General features: G+C 39.3%; 2 protein-coding genes across 3 annotated transcripts; both read left to right on the top strand.

The window, feature by feature from the left end:
- Positions 1-3,400: 3,400 nt before the first annotated feature.
- Positions 3,401-6,128, top strand: LOC107217310. Its single transcript, XM_015654800.2, has 2 exons — positions 3,401-3,658; positions 4,918-6,128. The coding sequence occupies exons 1-2, from the start codon at positions 3,656-3,658 to the stop codon at positions 5,374-5,376; spliced, it is 462 nt and encodes a 153-aa protein (XP_015510286.1). The 5' UTR covers positions 3,401-3,655; the 3' UTR covers positions 5,377-6,128.
- Positions 6,129-11,873: 5,745 nt separating this feature from the next.
- On the top strand, positions 11,874-19,126 carry LOC107217276 (synaptojanin-1). 2 transcript variants are annotated; one of them, XM_046741972.1, is made up of 8 exons: positions 11,874-12,363; positions 13,981-14,338; positions 14,494-14,658; positions 14,731-14,791; positions 14,864-15,788; positions 15,878-16,449; positions 16,580-16,754; positions 16,849-19,126. In XM_046741972.1, the coding sequence occupies exons 1-8, from the start codon at positions 12,237-12,239 to the stop codon at positions 17,862-17,864; spliced, it is 3,399 nt and encodes a 1,132-aa protein (XP_046597928.1). In that variant the 5' UTR covers positions 11,874-12,236; the 3' UTR covers positions 17,865-19,126. The 2 variants fall into 2 exon arrangements, with proteins under 2 accessions (XP_046597928.1, XP_015510227.1); XM_015654741.2 differs by having other exon boundaries at positions 14,731-15,788.
- Positions 19,127-19,292: the final 166 nt, after the last annotated feature.

Below are 19,292 nucleotides of genomic sequence, written 5' to 3'. Positions count from 1 at the left end.
TCACTCAAATAAATGCGTTTAGAGTCAATATTTTCATTTTAAAGCGAACGGGTCAAGTTATTCGTAAATTACTTATTTTTATATATCAATCAACAAGTTGCTGTAACTACTACAATGGTAATTATCACTGCGATTTCAATTTTACAGAGAAAGCAATGACGATTGGAAAGACAGAAATTCGATTGGAAACTATTCGACAAAATATCATGAAATTCGAATAATTTTAATCAAATCCCAATACTTTCTTTTCGTATACAGGTGCTAACCACCAGACGTAATATAATATTTATATACGTTGTACGTAATATAATATGTGTTAAAAAATACTGTATTCAAAATTTCAAGTTAAATATGATCTACTTATACGATAATTTTCGATTCATGCAAGATAAATTTGATGCTCCCAAATGACTCAGAGTTCGCATAACAACAGTACGCGCATGCTTTTAACCACAGATATCCAGTTTCTACGAATAGGAAACTGGAATAAAGTAATATGTATAAATTATATTAGAAAAAGGACTATACATATTCTCAAATATAAAGTAATATGTGTTCTTTTCAGAATTCCGAAATCACCGGATTGTCGAAGAACCCAGCGAGTGTTTTAATATTAGGTATATTTGATAGCTCGCTGCAGGCAACGCATCAAAGTTTCCGGTTTTTATTTCCACATATGCAGTGTACAAGTATTCACATGCAACGATATATTCAATAGACTTCTAAATGACACATCGTTCTCACTTTTATGGTATACCACGTATATGCAACTTTTGTTCCGATGAGCGCATCCTGGGAAAACCCAAAGTTACAGATAAGCCCGCCGTACCTGGGGCAATTTAATTAACTTGTGCAGACATCCGACGACAGATGACAGCTATTTTGCATACTCTGCTGTGATTTTTGCGGTTTGACCCACTGACATACTCGAGCCTTCTCGTAGTCGAACAGTGTCGTAACAAGACTTTACAGACCCCTATGCAAAAAAAATTTAAGGACCCCCGCCGTCGTTGCCTATGAAAACAAACGTCGACAGTCGTCCTTCGGACAATAAATCGGCAATAGACATCTGAGAGCTGGGTTTAAAAACCACTTACGGTCGCGTAGATAATTAAATTGTAGATCAGCGGGCAAATGTATGGCAAAAGCCTTCATTCATTTTGAATGAAAATTAATTTACGACAATAATACGGAACTTCTCATTAATCGCCGTACAAAAAAACGATTGTGAAAATTGTGACATTGACTGACCAAAAGGTTGATGAAATTCGGTTTATTCCAATACAAAATATTGTTAAATTCATATTCACCGTAAAAAGTTTTATAGTTCGACTCACGTGGGTTCAATTCATGATACTTTATTTTTCTCGTGGAGTTGTCGAGCTGCTTTTTGTTGAAATATACTTAAAAAAAAATATTTGTGGCTAGCTGGGCAGCTCTTGAGTCGGGGCCCCATTGCAACGGGATTGGTTGCGTTGGCATAACTACGCTACCGCAGTCGACCTAAAAATGGAATTAAATAATAAATATTTGGAAAGAGTTTCGTGATCGAAATGTGACTCGTGTTTGCGCAAATGTTGTTCCGAGCTCCCGGAAAATCCACCGTCAATAAACCTTTGTCTATTTGTATGGGAATGCAAATGATTTTCAGATTTTCGACAATAGCTCGAGGACGCTGTGGACGTCATGCTGTGTCGGAAGTAGCGCACATCGACCTGCTAACTGTAGACCGTGATAGAAATATTTTTCTACATTTTTGTTCGAGCATATGCCAGACGAATCCTCTGTAACATTACTCACACAAATGCAAGTGCTGATCGTTCGGCGAACAAACAGTTCTACAAAATTAATGTAACACACGCGCATGCGGGAGAAATTCTGAAAACTGCAGTCTAGTGGTAAATTAATATTCTTCGTAGAGTATGTTTTTGCGAATTAATTTCATCCGTAAAGAAACATCGAAACAAGTATGCGTAGAGGATTTAGTTTTGAACATATTTCAATCTCCTTAACAATCGGCAATCGTATTTGAAAAATCTGTGCAACAAACAACTCAATTATACCAGTCAACCGTATTTTCTTATCTAACAAAGCTCAGCTGATACCCTTTGGCTCCTCGCAACGTTGAATTTCTATTTCCATTTCCGTACATTAAATCGCATAATATCGTACATTCTATCGCATTATAGCAATTTTGATGCAAACAATTTACAATCTCCTTATTAATACCTCCCCCAATACGCTGCTCTGGAATTGACTTCATGCATCTCAAATATTTGACACGTGCAGCGTTAATCGAAACGTGATGTCCATGATAATTCTTTTGTTATTCTATCAGCTGCCTGACACACGATTATTACTCGGAAAGAGCTTGGCAGTTTTGAAATGGTTTTCCCCGGGGAGGATTGTAATCTTACTAGTACGGTGAATTGCAGCACATAAATTATGTAAATAATCTCTCGGCCTAACCGAGAAAAGGAGAAAAGAAACACGTTTGTTTTTCTTCAAGAGCTGCAGTTGATAAAATCTAGAAAAAAAATCAAGACTCATTAACATCTGAACACTTTTTTTTGTGTCAAAATATCACATGTTATTCTTTTGAAACGGTTGTTATACAATGCAGAGTAATCGTTTCAATTGTTACAATTTAAACTTATTTTACATTTCAATTTTGTTCACCTTTCTCACATTTCGAAGGAACGTTACGCGGTCAATCAATTCATCGATCGCATTTAATGTTTGGTTTTTATTTTTGGCCTAGAATAATTAAAATATGCAGTTGCTGTGAGGAACGAAGTGGAAGCGAATGATGATAAAGTAAAACAGAACAAAACAACCAGACGTTATTTCACAACCGCAATTGACGCGGGTAAAACCGGAAATGTTGATAGGAAGAATGTATTTGTGTAATGTATATAACGTATACATTATACACCATTGCGATCCCTACCTTGAGAAAGGTGATTGCTGTTTTATTAATGCGAATGGTTTAAACGTGTAATCGTGTGATGCAGCAATAAACTGCACGAGAATCAGTATCTGTGATTAATATTATAATCGGTGTTTTTTTACGCGTCTTGACGGTAGAACCTGAGAAAGCCTCAAATATTGAGACTGTTATAATGTACGCGGGATGGTTTCTTAGTTTAGTTTATTCGTAATCTTCGTAATATACTCCCGCTCCATCAATATACCGATTGCGTAATCATTGGGTATGATACGTAGTACACAATATTGATGATCATGGTTTATTATATCCTAAGAACATAAGCATGCACACGCAGAGAGATAGAGAGAGAGAAATAGAGAGAGGAGAACTAGATTCTGTGATGCGAGGAATGTATCAGGTATATTAGTAAACAGTTTTGAAGCTCGATAGTAATTATGAGCATACCTTCGTGGTGGGGGAAACAGGCTCGTATTGTGCTTTCGTCACGGATCTTTTAAGAATTTTGGAGGAAGTTGCGACAAAGTTCCCCGTGCCGTGAAAGGTTAGGTGGGATGGCTTATGGGAATCTCACGACGGTGGGAGAATCCTGTCGGCGGACAATTCATACATATATATTCCCAGTCGAACCGTTCACCACAGGCAGAACGTTTCAACCGCCGTACACAGCACATCTCTCCCTGAAACGTTATTGTTAACACCGTGAATATGGTAAGTCATTTTACACAATCTAATTGCTTTTCTGATAGCAAATGACAGGACAAGCGAAGCATATTGCCTAACACACGAAAATAATGAATCTATGAAATTTCCTATACCTCGCTAATCAAGCCGCACAGCTAGTTTAATCTTATTGAACACATTGCAGTAGTCATTTATTAATCGTACGAACAGAAAACAAGTGACACATTTTTATGTTCACATTTGATGTGTTTAAAATGGAATGATCATTGATGTGTTTAAAACATATGGGTCGTAGAATCTAAATCGAAAGTTATAAGAAGTGAGAAGACTGTGCCATTGATAATGAAAACAAATAAAAAAAACGTCCTTGTCAAGAAATAGAAAAAAATCTGAGAACATTCGAATAACAGATGTTAGAATATCGTGAGAATTTGAGAAAAGGTGTTACGATTGGAACGTTCAAAATGATCAACCTTTGGTGTTTCTAATCTTATTTCATTGTTTTTGGGCTTGTCTTTCTGACTGCCCAGTACCTTAAAAATTCTCAGGAAAACGTACACGAAATTTTACATGATATAACCCGCAAATACAAACGTTGACGAATATCTGTTGTACCTTATTTACACAAACCTATTTTCGTCGAGCCATTTGTGAAATTTTATTCAAGGAGTCTCTATAGAGATCTGTATATTAAACAAAATACGGCCAAAATCATTAAAATCGAATGAAAACACTAGGACATAATCATTTTTAGTAATGTTTTTCCGTATCGTAGCTCACAGAAATCAAAACTCTTTTTTCAAGTTCCGACCTTTTGAGAGGGGCCCTTCTCAGAATTGTGAAATATATATTTATTTATAATGAAATTAACTTTTAATGTAATCTGAACGTCGATGCGAGAAAAACTACAATCACTTAATATACTTACATCAGACATAACTAAAAATTAATTCGGGAAAAAACACGGCCTTCGAAATCAATTCATATCCAGGGAAGAATAGTAATCATTTTTATCGTTCTCATTATAAAACCGTTTCTCAAATTGTTACTACCAAATTAGCTTGTGCTATTGGAATTTACTCAGATTAGTTTTGGATTACATGATGAGGATGTTGTTTCCTTCGTGTTCACCATCATGACAAATGACTCTGCTGGAGATTTTTCAAGCTATTTTTCCTCATCTCCTATCTTCAGCATCAAACGGTAGTGCCCGTTTATCCTGAATTCCGTAGGAGAGTCGCGTACATAGAACACAAAGTTTAACGGATGTTAATTTTTAATTACAGATTAAGTACGCCGTCCTTTTCTCCATGTGCATCGTCATGGGACAATCCCAGCGGCCTTTTTACGCCGGAGGCCGGCCTTACCCAGAGGTACTGCCCAGGTTTCGGAACAACGAAACCAGCACGACGAGTTCGACCACGTCGACCACATCAACCCTAGCTGACGTTACCCTGGTCAACCGAGTCGGAGAAAATACAGGATCAACCACCGTTGTTCCTGTGGACAACGCACCGACAAAATCGAATCCCGCGTCACCAGCATCGTCCTCGACGCAGAACCCCCTACTCCAGGCTCTTGGATTTGGGGAAACTGCGAAGAAAGTCGAGAGCTGGCCAGCGGAGCTGCAACCCTTCTGGTGGGTGAACCGACAGCAAATCGCTGAGCACCTCAACCCGGTCAATGGTCAGCAAAACGTCGTCCAACCCGGAGTCGCATCGCGTGGATCTTTTTTCGGCGGATAACTGTGATCGCACTTTTGAATCTGCGAAATTGACTATGAAATTTCACGACGCGAATATTTTTTCTTTGTTTTTTTACTCTACCTCTCTATTTTCGGCTGACTCGTAGTCCCAGAACTCCTCGTGTTTCAGGGGCTGTGAGAATTGGCAAACAGTGCTACCGCGTAGCGGGAAGAGTGTGATACAGACTGATAGACCGCCAGTGAATTGTATGGAAAAAAGCGCGGGTGCGCGTGATGCTCGCGATAACTACCCAGTTTCACCATTCCTATTTTTCTCTTCGAATGCTTATCCTAACACACTTGGTACTGTTGTTAACCTTGGACACTAGAATGACCATTTTGTTGTAAACATTTAACGCACCGCTTGGTCAAACTTATTTCTTTGGTGCGTTGCCTGTTTGTACGAAAATGAATGTCGTGAATTATTAGTGATACTCCCGATACATAAAAATCGGTATTGAGATTCCTTTATTGTTTCACTTGTTTCCATCGCCTGATTTTACAAAGAGTGAATAAATCAGAGCCCTTCATCTTACGTATGACCAAATTGAGTTCAAGCAATGAAATTTTTAATTCTGTTAACTGCCAGTGGTATCAACTCATCACGGTATTAATTCATTGCGTTCAAGAATATGGATTTAGTTTATAATAAATTTAGTGATTTTTACTACCTTCGTTTATTGTACTGATAATAGCAGTTAGCAACTAGTAAATGTATGCAAATAAATCTCGAAAAATTCTTGTCAAAACTTATTCCACTGTACCAACTATTTATGATGTTATGACATTAAACAGCATTGACATCAGGTCTATGAAACACTATCATGCTGGATATGAAAATCTCTTTTGAGAATAATGATAATTTTTGGATGAATAACACGCATGCCTCCCGTGTGCATGTGCAATTTGTTACATAGACTTCTATTGGATAAGACTACGAAAAGACGAACAATACTTACGTAGAGAGTAATGTCCATCCAATCGTTTACAGATAACACCAAATTTTTTCCACTTTTTAACTCTAACTTTTGGTTGATTAATACTACCGACAAGGAAATTTTTTCGTTTCTTACTGTCACTTTTGATACGCTGCTCGCATCCCAATCCTCTCGCAAATCTACGTCGATATGGTGCATCAAAGAATTGATTCCAGCATTCTTCAAGATCGCCGAAAGTTTCGTCAAAAATACGAAAAGGTTAGACTTACTTTTTTTTCGTAATTTTCGGAGCAAAAATTTTTCCTCTCAGAATCTATTTGTACGACCCTCATTAAACTGATTCGTCCCTCAGGAACGAAACGTAGACATCAAAGAGAGCAAAGGACCAGCAGCATGGAAATTACCGAGGATTGCAAGAAAGGCATTTGAAATAGCGTAGGACCAACAACTGAGAAAATAAAAGGACTATATGGGGAAATTTAATTATTCATTGGTTTGCTTACAGGTTACAGTGAATGGTAACAATATAATATTACACATATGTGCTAGAACTTGATTATACTTACAAACTACGAAAATAAATATTTTATATAACATTTTTCCTATTCGGCTGGAAGTAATGTATATTACACTTCGTTTTCGTCATATTTTCATTGTCTTTTACTTATATATTACTTGGCAACTTGTTGGACGACTATACACTGACACTCGAACACTTGTACTAGCATTAAGGTATATTGAATAAACTATAACTGAATTGAAATCTTCCACCTATGAATTCGTTATTTTCCTCACCCTTCGTTCTCAAAACCCCACACAAATTTGATGTTTATTCGGAGTAACTCTTGGAATTGAATTAATCGTAATCGATTCCTCTCGCAAAATTACGTCGGAATAGTCCACGAAAGAATTTAATCCAGCACTTTTCAGAATCGCTCAAATTTTCGCCAAAAATGCAAAGGGGTTAGCCTTACTTTTTTTTTCATTTTTGGAGCCGAATATTTTTGGTCTCAGATTCGATTTGTATGACCCTTTCCTGACGAATTGGACCTCCAGGAACTCAGAAAACGCAGCGAAAACAGCGTGGGATCAACAGGAGAGAAATCACGAAGGAAAAAGCACCTGCTGAAAAATGTCGAAAACACAGGTTCTAGTTTTTCGGCTCTAACTTTTGACGCGTTGTTCGCAGCGTATTGGGACTGCGCTCAATCGATTTCTCTCGCAAAAGTACGTCGGAATGGTGCCGGAAAGAATTTATTCCAGCACTTTTCAGAATCGCTCAAATTTTCGCCAAAAATGCAAAGGGGTTAGCCTTACTTTTTTTTTCATTTTTGGAGCCGAATATTTTTGGTCTCAGATTCGATTTGTATGACCCTTTCCTGACTAATTGGACCTCCAGGAACTCAGAAAACGCAGCGAAAACAGCGTGGGATCAACAGGAGAGAAATTACGAAGGAAAAAGCACCTGCTGAAAAATGTCGAAAACACAGGTTCTCGTTTTTCGGCTCTAACTTTTGACGCGTTGTTCGCAGCGTATTGGGACTGCGCTCAATCGATTTCTCTCGCAAAAGTACGTCGGAATGGTGCCGGAAAGAATTTATTCCAGCACTTTTCAGAATCGCTCAAATTTTCGCCAAAAATGCAAAGGGGTTAGCCTTACTTTTTTTTTCATTTTTGGAGCCGAATATTTTTGGTCTCAGATTCGATTTGTATGACCCTTTCCTGACGAATTGGACCTCCAGGAACTCAGAAAACGCAGCGAAAACAGCGTGGGATCAACAGGAGAGAAATTACGAAGGAAAAAGCACCTGCTGAAAAATGTCGAAAACACAGGTTCTCGTTTTTCGGCTCTAACTTTTGACGCGTTGTTCGCAGCGTATTGGGACTGCGCTCAATCGATTTCTCTCGCAAAAGTACGTCGGAATGGTGCCGGAAAGAATTTATTCCAGCACTTTTCAGAATCGCTCAAATTTTCGCCAAAAATGCAAAGGGGTTAGCCTTACTTTTTTTTTCATTTTTGGAGCCGAATATTTTTGGTCTCAGATTCGATTTGTATGACCCTTTCCTGACGAATTGGACCTCCAGGAACTCAGAAAACGCAGCGAAAACAGCGTGGGATCAACAGGAGAGAAATTACGAAGGAAAAAGCACCTGCTGAAAAATGTCGAAAACACAGGTTCTCGTTTTTCGGCTCTAACTTTTGACGCGTTGTTCGCAGCGTATTGGGACTGCGCTCAATCGATTTCTCTCGCAAAATTACGTCGGAATAGTGTCAGAAAAAATTTATTCCAGCACTTTTCAGAATCGCTCAAATTTTCGCCAAAAATGCAAAGGGGTTAGCCTTACTTTTTTTCCATTTTTGGACCAAAAAATTGTTGGCCTCAGATTCGATTTGTATGATCCTTTCCTGACTAATTGGACCACCACGAACTCAGAAGACGCAGCGAAAAGAGCGTGGGATCAACAGGAGAGAAATGGCGAACACAGTTCTTCGTTTTCCGGCTGTAACTTTTGATGCGTTGATCGCAGCGTATTGGGAGTGCGCCCAATCGATTTCTCTCGCAAAAGTACGTCGGAATGGTGCCGGAAAGAATTTATTCCAGCACTTTTCAGAATCGCTCAAATTTTCGCCAAAAATGCAAAGGGGTTAGCCTTACTTTTTTTTTCATTTTTGGAGCCGAATATTTTTGGTCTCAGATTCGATTTGTATGACCCTTTCCTGACTAATTGGACCTCCAGGAACTCAGAAAACGCAGCGAAAACAGCGTGGGATCAACAGGAGAGAAATTACGAAGGAAAAAGCACCTGCTGAAAAATGTCGAAAACACAGGTTCTCGTTTTTCGGCTCTAACTTTTGACGCGTTGTTCGCAGCGTATTGGGACTGCGCTCAATCGATTTCTCTCGCAAAAGTACGTCGGAATGGTGCCGGAAAGAATTTATTCCAGCACTTTTCAGAATCGCTCAAATTTTCGCCAAAAATGCAAAGGGGTTAGCCTTACTTTTTTTTTCATTTTTGGAGCCGAATATTTTTGGTCTCAGATTCGATTTGTATGACCCTTTCCTGACGAATTGGACCTCCAGGAACTCAGAAAACGCAGCGAAAACAGCGTGGGATCAACAGGAGAGAAATCACGAAGGAAAAAGCACCTGCTGAAAAATGTCGAAAACACAGGTTCTAGTTTTTCGGCTCTAACTTTTGACGCGTTGTTCGCAGCGTATTGGGACTGCGCTCAATCGATTTCTCTCGCAAAAGTACGTCGGAATGGTGCCGGAAAGAATTTATTCCAGCACTTTTCAGAATCGCTCAAATTTTCGCCAAAAATGCAAAGGGGTTAGCCTTACTTTTTTTCCATTTTTCGACCAAAAAATTGTTGGCCTCAGATTCGATTTGTATGATCCTTTCCTGACTAATTGGACCTCCAGGAACTCAGAAAACGCAGCGAAAACAGCGTGGGATCAACAGGAGAGAAATTACGAAGGAAAAAGCACCTGCTGAAAAATGTCGAAAACACAGATTCTCGTTTTTCGGCTCTAACTTTTGACGCGTTGTTCGCAGCGTATTGGGACTGCGCCCAGTCGATTTCTCTCGCAAAATTACGTCGGAATAGTGTCAGAAAAAATTTATTCCAGCACTTTTCAAAATCGCGAAAATTTTGCCAAAAATGCAAAGGGGTTTGATGGTTTTATTAAAAACTTTCCCATAGCCATGTTGGGAAATAACAAGAAAAGTATACAAAGGTAAGCTATATACAGAGTCTCAAATCCAAAAACTCAGCCTCGTTCGTTATTTAGAGTAAAGAGGAGCACAGAATAGAGACAGAGAACTACAACGACATAGACAGGAGTAGAAATATACAGATAGAAGGATACAAAAATTGGAAGAGTGAAAGACGGCAAAGACAGTGTTAGAAAAAAATAGAATAAAGTAGAAACATAGAAACGTGGGAAGCAGGAAGTAGAGAAATCTAGATGAAGAATCACCATCAAGAACGAGTCTCTTCTGTCCGGAAGAGATACTGATAGAGTGCACGTTTAAGACAGCAAGCGTCGAGATAGACCTGAGTTCGGTTGGTAAGGTAGCCTGGTAGCAAGACAACGGAGTCCGAGATCTGCGAATCGAGCCAGGTTTCAGTCACATCTAGTAGCGGCCGAAAAGACGAGAGAGGCAGTGGAGATAGCTAGCCTTTACCTTTACGGGTTAGCCTTACCTTTCAGGTGATTTTTGAAGTAGAAATTTTTTTGTCTCAGAATCGATTTGTACGACCCGTTTTAGACTAATTGGATCCTCAAGAACGCGAACAAGACATGACAAAGAGCGTAGGACGTAGGTACAACTGAGGAAATGCGAAGAAAACACACAGAAATGAATTTGTTCAAGTACTTTAATTCAGGTCACATAAAACAATGAAATGTTTTACATATATTATCCTGAGCAGGTACATTGCACCTGTGCGCAGGCTGGAGCCTAATGTATACATACAAACTATATTAATTACCATTTTATATACTACTTTCCATATGATGCTTAAGGTAATATGTATTGTACTACTTTACCCTAATATAATAGTCAGACTTCTTATGGAATGTTCAATTATTCTCCTGCATTTTTATTTACTCACTTTAGTATTATTTAACAGCTTGTTCACGTACTGTACACTGACACTGGAACACTTGTACTAGGACTAAGGCTCGATATATATACCAAAACTGAGGTAAAACGAAACTTGGTAGCTATGAATTCGTTATTTTTCTTCCCCATATTTTTGATAACCTGATGCAAATTTCTTGTTTTTCGGCCATTTCTTCTCATCCGTTGTTTGCAGCGAGTCGAGACTGTGCGCGATGGATTTCTCTCGCAAAATTACGTCGATATAGGGTCTGAATAAATCGATTCCCATATTTTGCAAAATCCACTAAGAATAGACTTAAATAATCCGAAGGGGTTCCTTCTTTTTCTTTTGATTTACAGAGTCAAAATCAATTGGTCTGAGAATCGATTCAAACGACCCTACCTCAACTAATTGGATCCTGTGGAACGTAGAAAAGACATGAAAAAGAGCGTAGGATCAACAGCAGAGAAATTATAAGTCAATCAATTGATTTCGGCCTTATTAAAAATTGATATATTTTTTGAAAAAATCCAAAGAGGTATTTATACGAATACGAATTTTCTATTGCGATTTCGTAGAATCCGTGCCATTTCTTCATTTCTCCGTCAAACGAAAATGTATTGGAGTGTTTTTGTTCAGAATTATGTATAAAATGGGGCTATTGAGTGTTTTCTTTTTTGTGTTTAGGATACGTGGAGCTCGATATTTTAAGATATATACGTCAACGTCGACATCCACCGGAGCACCCCCTCAACACGTTGAACTTCTGCTAGATTCCTTAATATACGAAACGTAGTAACGATCCTACCTGTTGTCTCTACAGACTGTACGGACTGTACTATATGTAATACAGCGTCCACTCATAGGAAGAATAAGAAGTAAGAAGACAGATGCGCCACCTGGTTCCAAGTACAAAAGTAAAGTATTTCGAGTATCAACTATCGAATTATCGACGTGAAACCTAACCTGACCCAACTGAACCAACCTGATCTAAACCGCGTAGCGCCCCGAGGAGGCGTTTTAAAATCATACATATGTATATCGTCTTGAATTTCTGCTGTGAAGGATAAGTAATAATCTACTGTACTTGGTGGAGTCAATCGTAGAAGTGACGAGCCAGGCGAAGGGGCCTGGAATAGACCCGGAGAGTCATCCTGCAGACGATTCTGTCAGCTGTCAATTTAGCCATTGGTGTGCCGTACAAAACAACCGAGGTACAAGAAAGTACGTATACAGTGTGCGTGTGTATGCATATATATATATAAAAACGGCCATAAAGATAGAATAAAAACACAAACACCCTCCCAAAAAAATGGCTATGGGCAAGGGATTTCGGATTTACGAGAAGTTAAAACCACCAAGTCCTCACTCTCTTCTACTTGAGCAAAGAAACCGCAAGGATACCGTCCTCTTCGAATCCCAAGCAGTGGCAGTCTTGTGTGAGTATGCTAACAATAAGCCCGCTCCTCCTATTTTTTCTATAACGAAAAATTGACACGAAGCAAAACAGCCTTACAAACTATCTAAAATGTTTGCCTTATCTGTAACTGTGTCGTAATGTAAATTGACAGTTTCACAAAAATATACCACCCGGTGATCGATGATGGTTTTTATTTCTATACCAAAGTAAAATTAAGTAGAGAAGAAAAGACTACCATACAAGTATGAATCGGGATGACGATCGTGTTGAAGTTAGTAACGTTAACTTAACAATTCATGCTGAGGAAAAACCATTATTTCACAATTTTGGAACCATTTGAAATTCAACAAACCATAATGAAACAAAACATACTCATATTTTGCAATCTCAGTTCCTTCAAAACCATTTTAATAATAAAAAAATAGTGGTTTTTCCCAATGTTTCGTTATGATAACGTTACTAACTTTGACCTCGTGGATGACGTGCTTCTGAGAATTGAAAAAATGCTCATGATTGGCAATACGGCGGGTTCATGCGAGTCGTTTCAGAAGATATAGGTTCTGACCGTTCTAACATACTGCTCCGAATTACCCTTGGTTGATGACTCATTCTATCGAATTGACAGCGAATTAACGTTCAAATTTTAATCAAGACTGCTGCTCCGTTCGTATGATCCACCAGTTACGAATTCCGTTAACGCGCTGCGAGCGGTCGAACATTTTACCGCGTTTTAGACCGAATCGAGAATTTCCGAAAAAATACAGAAACAATTATCAATTTCATTTAGGCAGAAAACGTCTTTGTACATAATATAAATTCTAAACTGAAAAACGACAGGGTTCACAATGGTTTCTCGTTGCCAAAACCTGTGGAACTAATATTTTCAAAGATACTGAAAATGAGAGTTAAAGATAACCCATGATTCCGTATAATTTCAAACAAAGGTCATTTTTTGCCGAAACCGAATAGACAACTTTTAATACGTTTTCTGACATATTAATCAGCTTTAACATTTAAAAATCCTCCCTGGGTGCTAAATGCACAATTGCCATTGTAAATTGGTTTATAGCTTTCCAGATGAAAAAATTCATTATAGCCTCACTATTCTTGGCAATGCCTATGGAAACATGATATGTGGAATTTAAAGACTCACTTGCAGAGATTCAAATTCACATCACCAAATAGTAGAGCGCAGTTTTCTGATCCAGATAAGATTTTCGCCTTTATTTTGGACGCTTGAATCAATAAAAATGCAAATTATCTTTAACCATCCAAATATGAAACGCTTTATTTCACACGTAAAGTACATCTTTTAGCAATAATGACAATTTGATGATATATTTTTGTGGGAATAGCTCAGAATTTTCAACACTTTTTATCTTGAGAAATATACGACACTTTCTCAATTACATTTTCTGCAGTAGCTAAAACATATAAATGAATTGGCATCATTGGTAAAAACAATGTTCCTTATCTGTAAACTAGATAAGATTCCGGACCAGGAGTTGAGAAATACTGAAACGCAATAACACACATTCACTGATAATTACTGCAAATTTAGAACGACACATACAAAGAATTTAGTCAAGTTTAAGGTCACTCTACTGAAAAATTTCTTTGTTCCTATTTTCAACAGCTGCCCAAGAGACAGAGTCGCTCAAGTCTCAGTACGTTAAACTGTTGGATGCCTATGGGTGCCTGGGTGTGCTGCAACTGAATGCCGGGGACAGTACTTTGCTCTATCTAGTTCTTGTTACGGGCTGCTTCTCTGTGGGAAAAGTTGGAGAGTCAGAGATATTTCGCGTTACGCAGACGCATTTTGTACCACTGCACTATGTCCAAGGTAACGAAGACAGGATTTCAGAGGTCAGAAAAGTCCTCAACTCCGGCACATTTTACTTCTCATGGAGTGCTGGCCAGCAAGAAGCCCTGGACATAACACTCAGTGCCCAGAAGCGCTACAAGTCCAGCATTACAGACAATAGATTCTTTTGGTACGCCCATTATACCTCAGCTAATTGATTGCTACCCTCCTTGTTCTGTTTCCTTGGACTCTTTACAATTCTAGACTAAAAATGGAGGCACATTATTCTTATATCAGTCCACTCTTATCGCTTCATAGAAATGATTGAACGATGATCTTTCGCAGGAATCGAATGCTGCATATCCACCTACTCAGATTTGGAGTTAACACTGGTCAATGGTTGCTAAAAGCAATGTGCGGGAGCGTTGAAATTCGCACTGTATATGTAGGGCATCGGCAAGCCCGCGCTGTTGTGGTGTCCAGATTGAGCTGCGAGCGTGCAGGAACAAGGTTTGCAAATATATCTAGAATCTATAATTACGACAAGTTTCCAACTGTTTGTTCATAATTGTGCAATTTCAGGTTCAATGTGCGAGGCAGTAACGATGATGGACACGTGGCAAACTTTGTGGAGACGGAGCAGGTGATATACTTAGATAACGAAGTGACTTCTTATGTTCAAACACGTGGCTCCGTTCCACTTTTCTGGGAGCAGCCTGGGGTGCAAGTCGGTTCTCATAAGGTGAAGATATCTCGTGGATTTGAGGCCTCGGCACCGGCATTCGAGCGACATTTGTCGATGATAAAGGAGCGTTATGGACAGCAGGTTATCGTAAATCTACTGGGATCTAGTCTGATCGGTAGCAAAGAGGGTGAGGCGATGCTGAGTAACCTGTTTCAGCGCCATCACAGCGTCTCAAAACACCGCACGGACGTTCCTCACATTCTGTTCGATTACCATCAAGAATGCCGCGGAGGAAACACCAAGAATTTGTCCAAGCTGAAGTCAAAGGTCGAGAAGTACCTCAAATCTTATTCCCTCTTCTACGCCGTTGGCACTGAAGTTGTAAAGGAGCAACGAGGTACAATCCGCACTAACTGCCTCGATTGTTTGGACAGGACAAATTGTGTACAGACGTTCTTTGCCATGGAAATACTGGGCGTCCAATTGGGCCTCTTGAAGCTTATGGAAAAACAGCAGATGGTATCGAGGTTTGAGGAAGTATTTCGGCAGATGTGGATAAACAATGGAAATGAAGTTAGCAAAATATACGCTGGCACGGGCGCCATTCAGGGTAGTTCAAAACTCATGGATGGAGCACGATCCGCTGCAAGGACGATACAGAATAATCTGTTGGACTCCAGCAAGCAGGAAGCCATTGATATTCTACTCCTCGGTTCAACTCTGAACACTGAACTCGCCGACAGAGCTCGCCTTTTACTTCCGTCCAATATGCTTCATGCCCCTCCTAGTGTACTCCGAGAAATGTGCAAAAGGTACAACGAATACGTTGTTTCCATGAATCTGCGTGTCGGTGTTGGAACATATAATGTCAACGGAGGCAAACACTTTCGCAGTGTTGTTTACAAGGATGTTTCTTTAGCTGACTGGCTTCTGGATCCAGTCCGCAAGTCACCTTGTGAGTAGTTTTTTTTGTACTAAAAGTATTGTATATAATTCAACACATTTGTGTAAACTGGTAATAACTTCATGTGAATGATTTTCTAGCTCTAGTAAGTGTGAAGCACGACAATGTTCCTGTGGATATATTCGCGATAGGGTTTGAAGAAATCGTTGATTTGAATGCTAGTAATATCATGGCAGCAAGCTCGGAAAACGCGAAAGCATGGGCTGAAGAATTGCAGAAAGTTTTATCTCGGGACAACGAATACGTTCTTGTAACGTTCCAACAGCTGGTTGGAGTCTGTCTCTACCTCTTCATTCGGCCCGAACATGCACCTTACTTGAGAGACGTTGCTGTCGATTGTGTGAAAACTGGACTCGGTGGAGCGACGGGTAACAAAGGCGCCGCAGCCATAAGATGCGTTCTTTATTCGACATCTTTCTGCTTCGTATGCGCACATTTTGCCGCTGGTCAATCTCAGATAAGCGAACGGAACGCCGACTATGCTGAAATAACGCGAAAAATCACGTTCCCCATGGGGAGAACCCTCAATACTCACGACTATGTATTCTGGTGTGGTGATTTCAATTACAGAGTCGACATGGATAAGGATGAAATGAAGGAAATGATCAAAAAGAATGAATTCGATCAGATTTTGCAGTGTGACCAATTAAAAGTAAGTTTATTTTTGTCCTGCGATGCACCCCTTTTCCAAGGACCCCGATTTGTCTCATATTGAGCATACTTATGAATAGTATTACACGTTTGCGACATACCATGATCATTTTTTTCTTCTACCACCTCAGAATCAACAGGAGGAAGGTAACGTTTTCAAAAACTTTTTGGAGGGTCCAATCACCTTCCCTCCTACCTACAAATATGATCTTTTCTCCGACGACTACGATACGAGTGAGAAATGTCGACAGCCTGCTTGGACAGATAGAGTGTTGTGGAAAAGGCGGAAACAGGTTCCCGATATTGGTAAGTTGAAAAAATAAATCTATGCTCACATTTTTCTAAAAAGTAGAGTAACTACATGTACAAAAATGATCGAAAACTTACAATTATTTGCCAGATTCACCAGCAGACTGGAATCCTGGGCGCCTTGTTCACTATGGCAGGGCGGAATTGAAGCAAAGCGATCACAGACCTGTGGTAGCAATAATCGACATAGACGTTCATCAAGTCAACATAGAGAAACGGGAACGTGTATTCGAAGAAGTAATCCAAGACCTGGGCCCCCCTGACGGCACAGTAATAGTGAAAGCTGTAGATGACGGCAGTGAGGAAATGGACAGTGTATTCGATGACAGTTTCATGATGGCATTGCTGCAGGACTTTTCACACATAGGTGAAGTTATCTTAGTCAGGTTTGTCGAGGACACAATTTGGGTTACTTTTAGGGATGGCCAGTGCGCCCTGGCTGCTGTGAACAAGGGAACAACCCAAGTATGCGGTCAGACCTTGACACTGTCTCTAAAGTCACCCAACTGGGTGAGGCTCATACAAAAAGAGATCGAAATATGCAGCAATACCACTGTACCTTACTGCATGGACGATACTCCTATCGATAGTCCAGTCCACCAGTTCGAAGGGCTCAATTTAACTGAGCGAAAAAATGTGCCGGAGCGTTACAGTCCCAATGAGGTAATTCCTCCGCCCAGACCGGCGCCCCCCGGTCGCCCTATTCAACCTGGCCAAAGCCCAACTGTGGGAAGGCGTCAGGCACCCCGTGCCGGTGTTTACAGCGTTGTGCCTAATCAGTTCCCGTCATCTCGCGGCCAGCCTTGTAAGCTGGAGTCATCTGAACCTGAAAGACAATCACCGGAGTCTGCGATTTACGAGGAAATTCAAGATAATACGCCGAGCTATCCGATTCCCAGCAGGCCTCCGCCACCCTTACCGCGTATCGAAAGTCCCGAGGATTTCGCAAACAGCGCTGCGGCCTCTCTGCCGCCTCCGCTTCCGCAAAGGCAAGCGGCTCATCCACCTCCGCAGCATCCGCCGCCAAACTTGCCAATGAATATGCCACCTCCTGTTCCTGCAAGAACGACAGGAGGACCGCCAATTCCAGCGCGGAATCCTCATTAGGTGTGAATTGTTATGTAACTGTTTGTAAACAATATTTTTCAGCCAGTGGTTGCTATTTATTGATCATTGATTATTTTTCGATGATGAAGATAGAGACTGCGCTATTGAAGGTCTATTCGTGGTAAGATCGTTGGAATCCTTCGTGACAGGATGTTCGAGTCGCTCGAATTTTCGAACGGACATTAGTTTAAATATTTAAGTAAGGGAGCAGGTGATCCCTTGCTTCAATATAATAAAGCATTCACACGGGAAGATATACATATAAAAACCATGCTCCACTATGTGAATTTTATTTGATTCCAGCATCTCAGATTGCAGCTATGAAAACTGTACAGCAATGCAGGTCGTGTATGGCTTAATTATAATTTTGTATCTTAATTTTTCTCCGTTATTATTTATAAAATTAACTTTATCTATTCACTCTGCCTTCTTTTTTACAGAAGTGAATTTCCTAAACACCTGTATACATAACTATATCTTGCCCAATTAATGCTCCAAAAATAGAGCTGAAGCTTCAAAGTCTTGAAACAATTGTTGCTCGCGTTAGCTATAGATCAAGACCTCAGTATTATTTCTGTGATGGTAATCTGTTCTTATATCGCCTATAATATGAACAAGATGAATAATGGTACTCAATCTTATTGGGTTTATACGAACAAGCTAATAATTAGTATATTAGCTACATTGAATGAGGACAAATTTGAATTTTGAACTATTTATTAAGACTTGACGATGTTTCAACGAGTCGTTGATTTGCTATAACTTGTTGTTCTAAAAGTACAACAAAATACATACATTGTACTATTAGGAATGTAAAAAAAAGTTGTAATGATCAAATTGAACAAAAATCACTACTAGTTATTGAACACGAACGTAATATTGTATATCTTGGAAGCAGTTCGATGTTCGATGTTCACATATAAATAATTTCACTACACATGCAATATAGGTACATATATGATAATACAGATACGAATATTATATATTATTATTGTTAACTGCTGATCGTTGTACGTCTCTCTTTGTTGTGCTTACCAAATTATTATTGTATATTAGTACATATAATGAGCTAAAATAATAAACCTGTCAATGTTACTTGTTAGACACCTAGAGATGATTACTACATTAGCGTTAAAGAGATTGTTGAACTGACAGTGAGTATTATTATATTTATTTTGCATCAAAACGAGTTATAGTTATGTTATGTAGTAGAAATATATGTACACGGTGATTATAAATAAAATGTACATGTTCAAAATGAATTATTTTTTACGGCTATCTGAATCTGTGGATCAAATAATGAAATATTAAATGCATTTATTTTTTAATTACTGAAACACCGCAGTCGGCTTCAACGGACGACGCTACTTGATTTGGTTTCCATTAGCTGAATTGTTATCAGTCTATCAGTATAGTCCATCAAGGCCG

The sequence above is a fragment of the Neodiprion lecontei genome, chromosome 5 (genome assembly GCF_021901455.1).
Source record: "Neodiprion lecontei isolate iyNeoLeco1 chromosome 5, iyNeoLeco1.1, whole genome shotgun sequence".
Lineage (NCBI taxonomy): Eukaryota > Metazoa > Arthropoda > Insecta > Hymenoptera > Diprionidae > Neodiprion > Neodiprion lecontei.
This window is presented reverse-complemented; position numbering and strand designations above follow the sequence as displayed.

Bases quoted from the DNA above. Each gene is read 5' to 3' on its own strand.
- LOC107217276 (XM_015654741.2), top strand. From the start codon at position 12,237: ATGGCTATGGGCAAGGGATTTCGGATTTACGAGAAGTTAAAACCACCA. The intron at 14,339-14,493 runs GTACGCCCATTA...GATCTTTCGCAG, and splicing joins ACAGACAATAGATTCTTTTG to GAATCGAATGCTGCATATCC. The intron at 16,450-16,579 runs GTAAGTTTATTT...CTACCACCTCAG, and splicing joins TGCAGTGTGACCAATTAAAA to AATCAACAGGAGGAAGGTAA.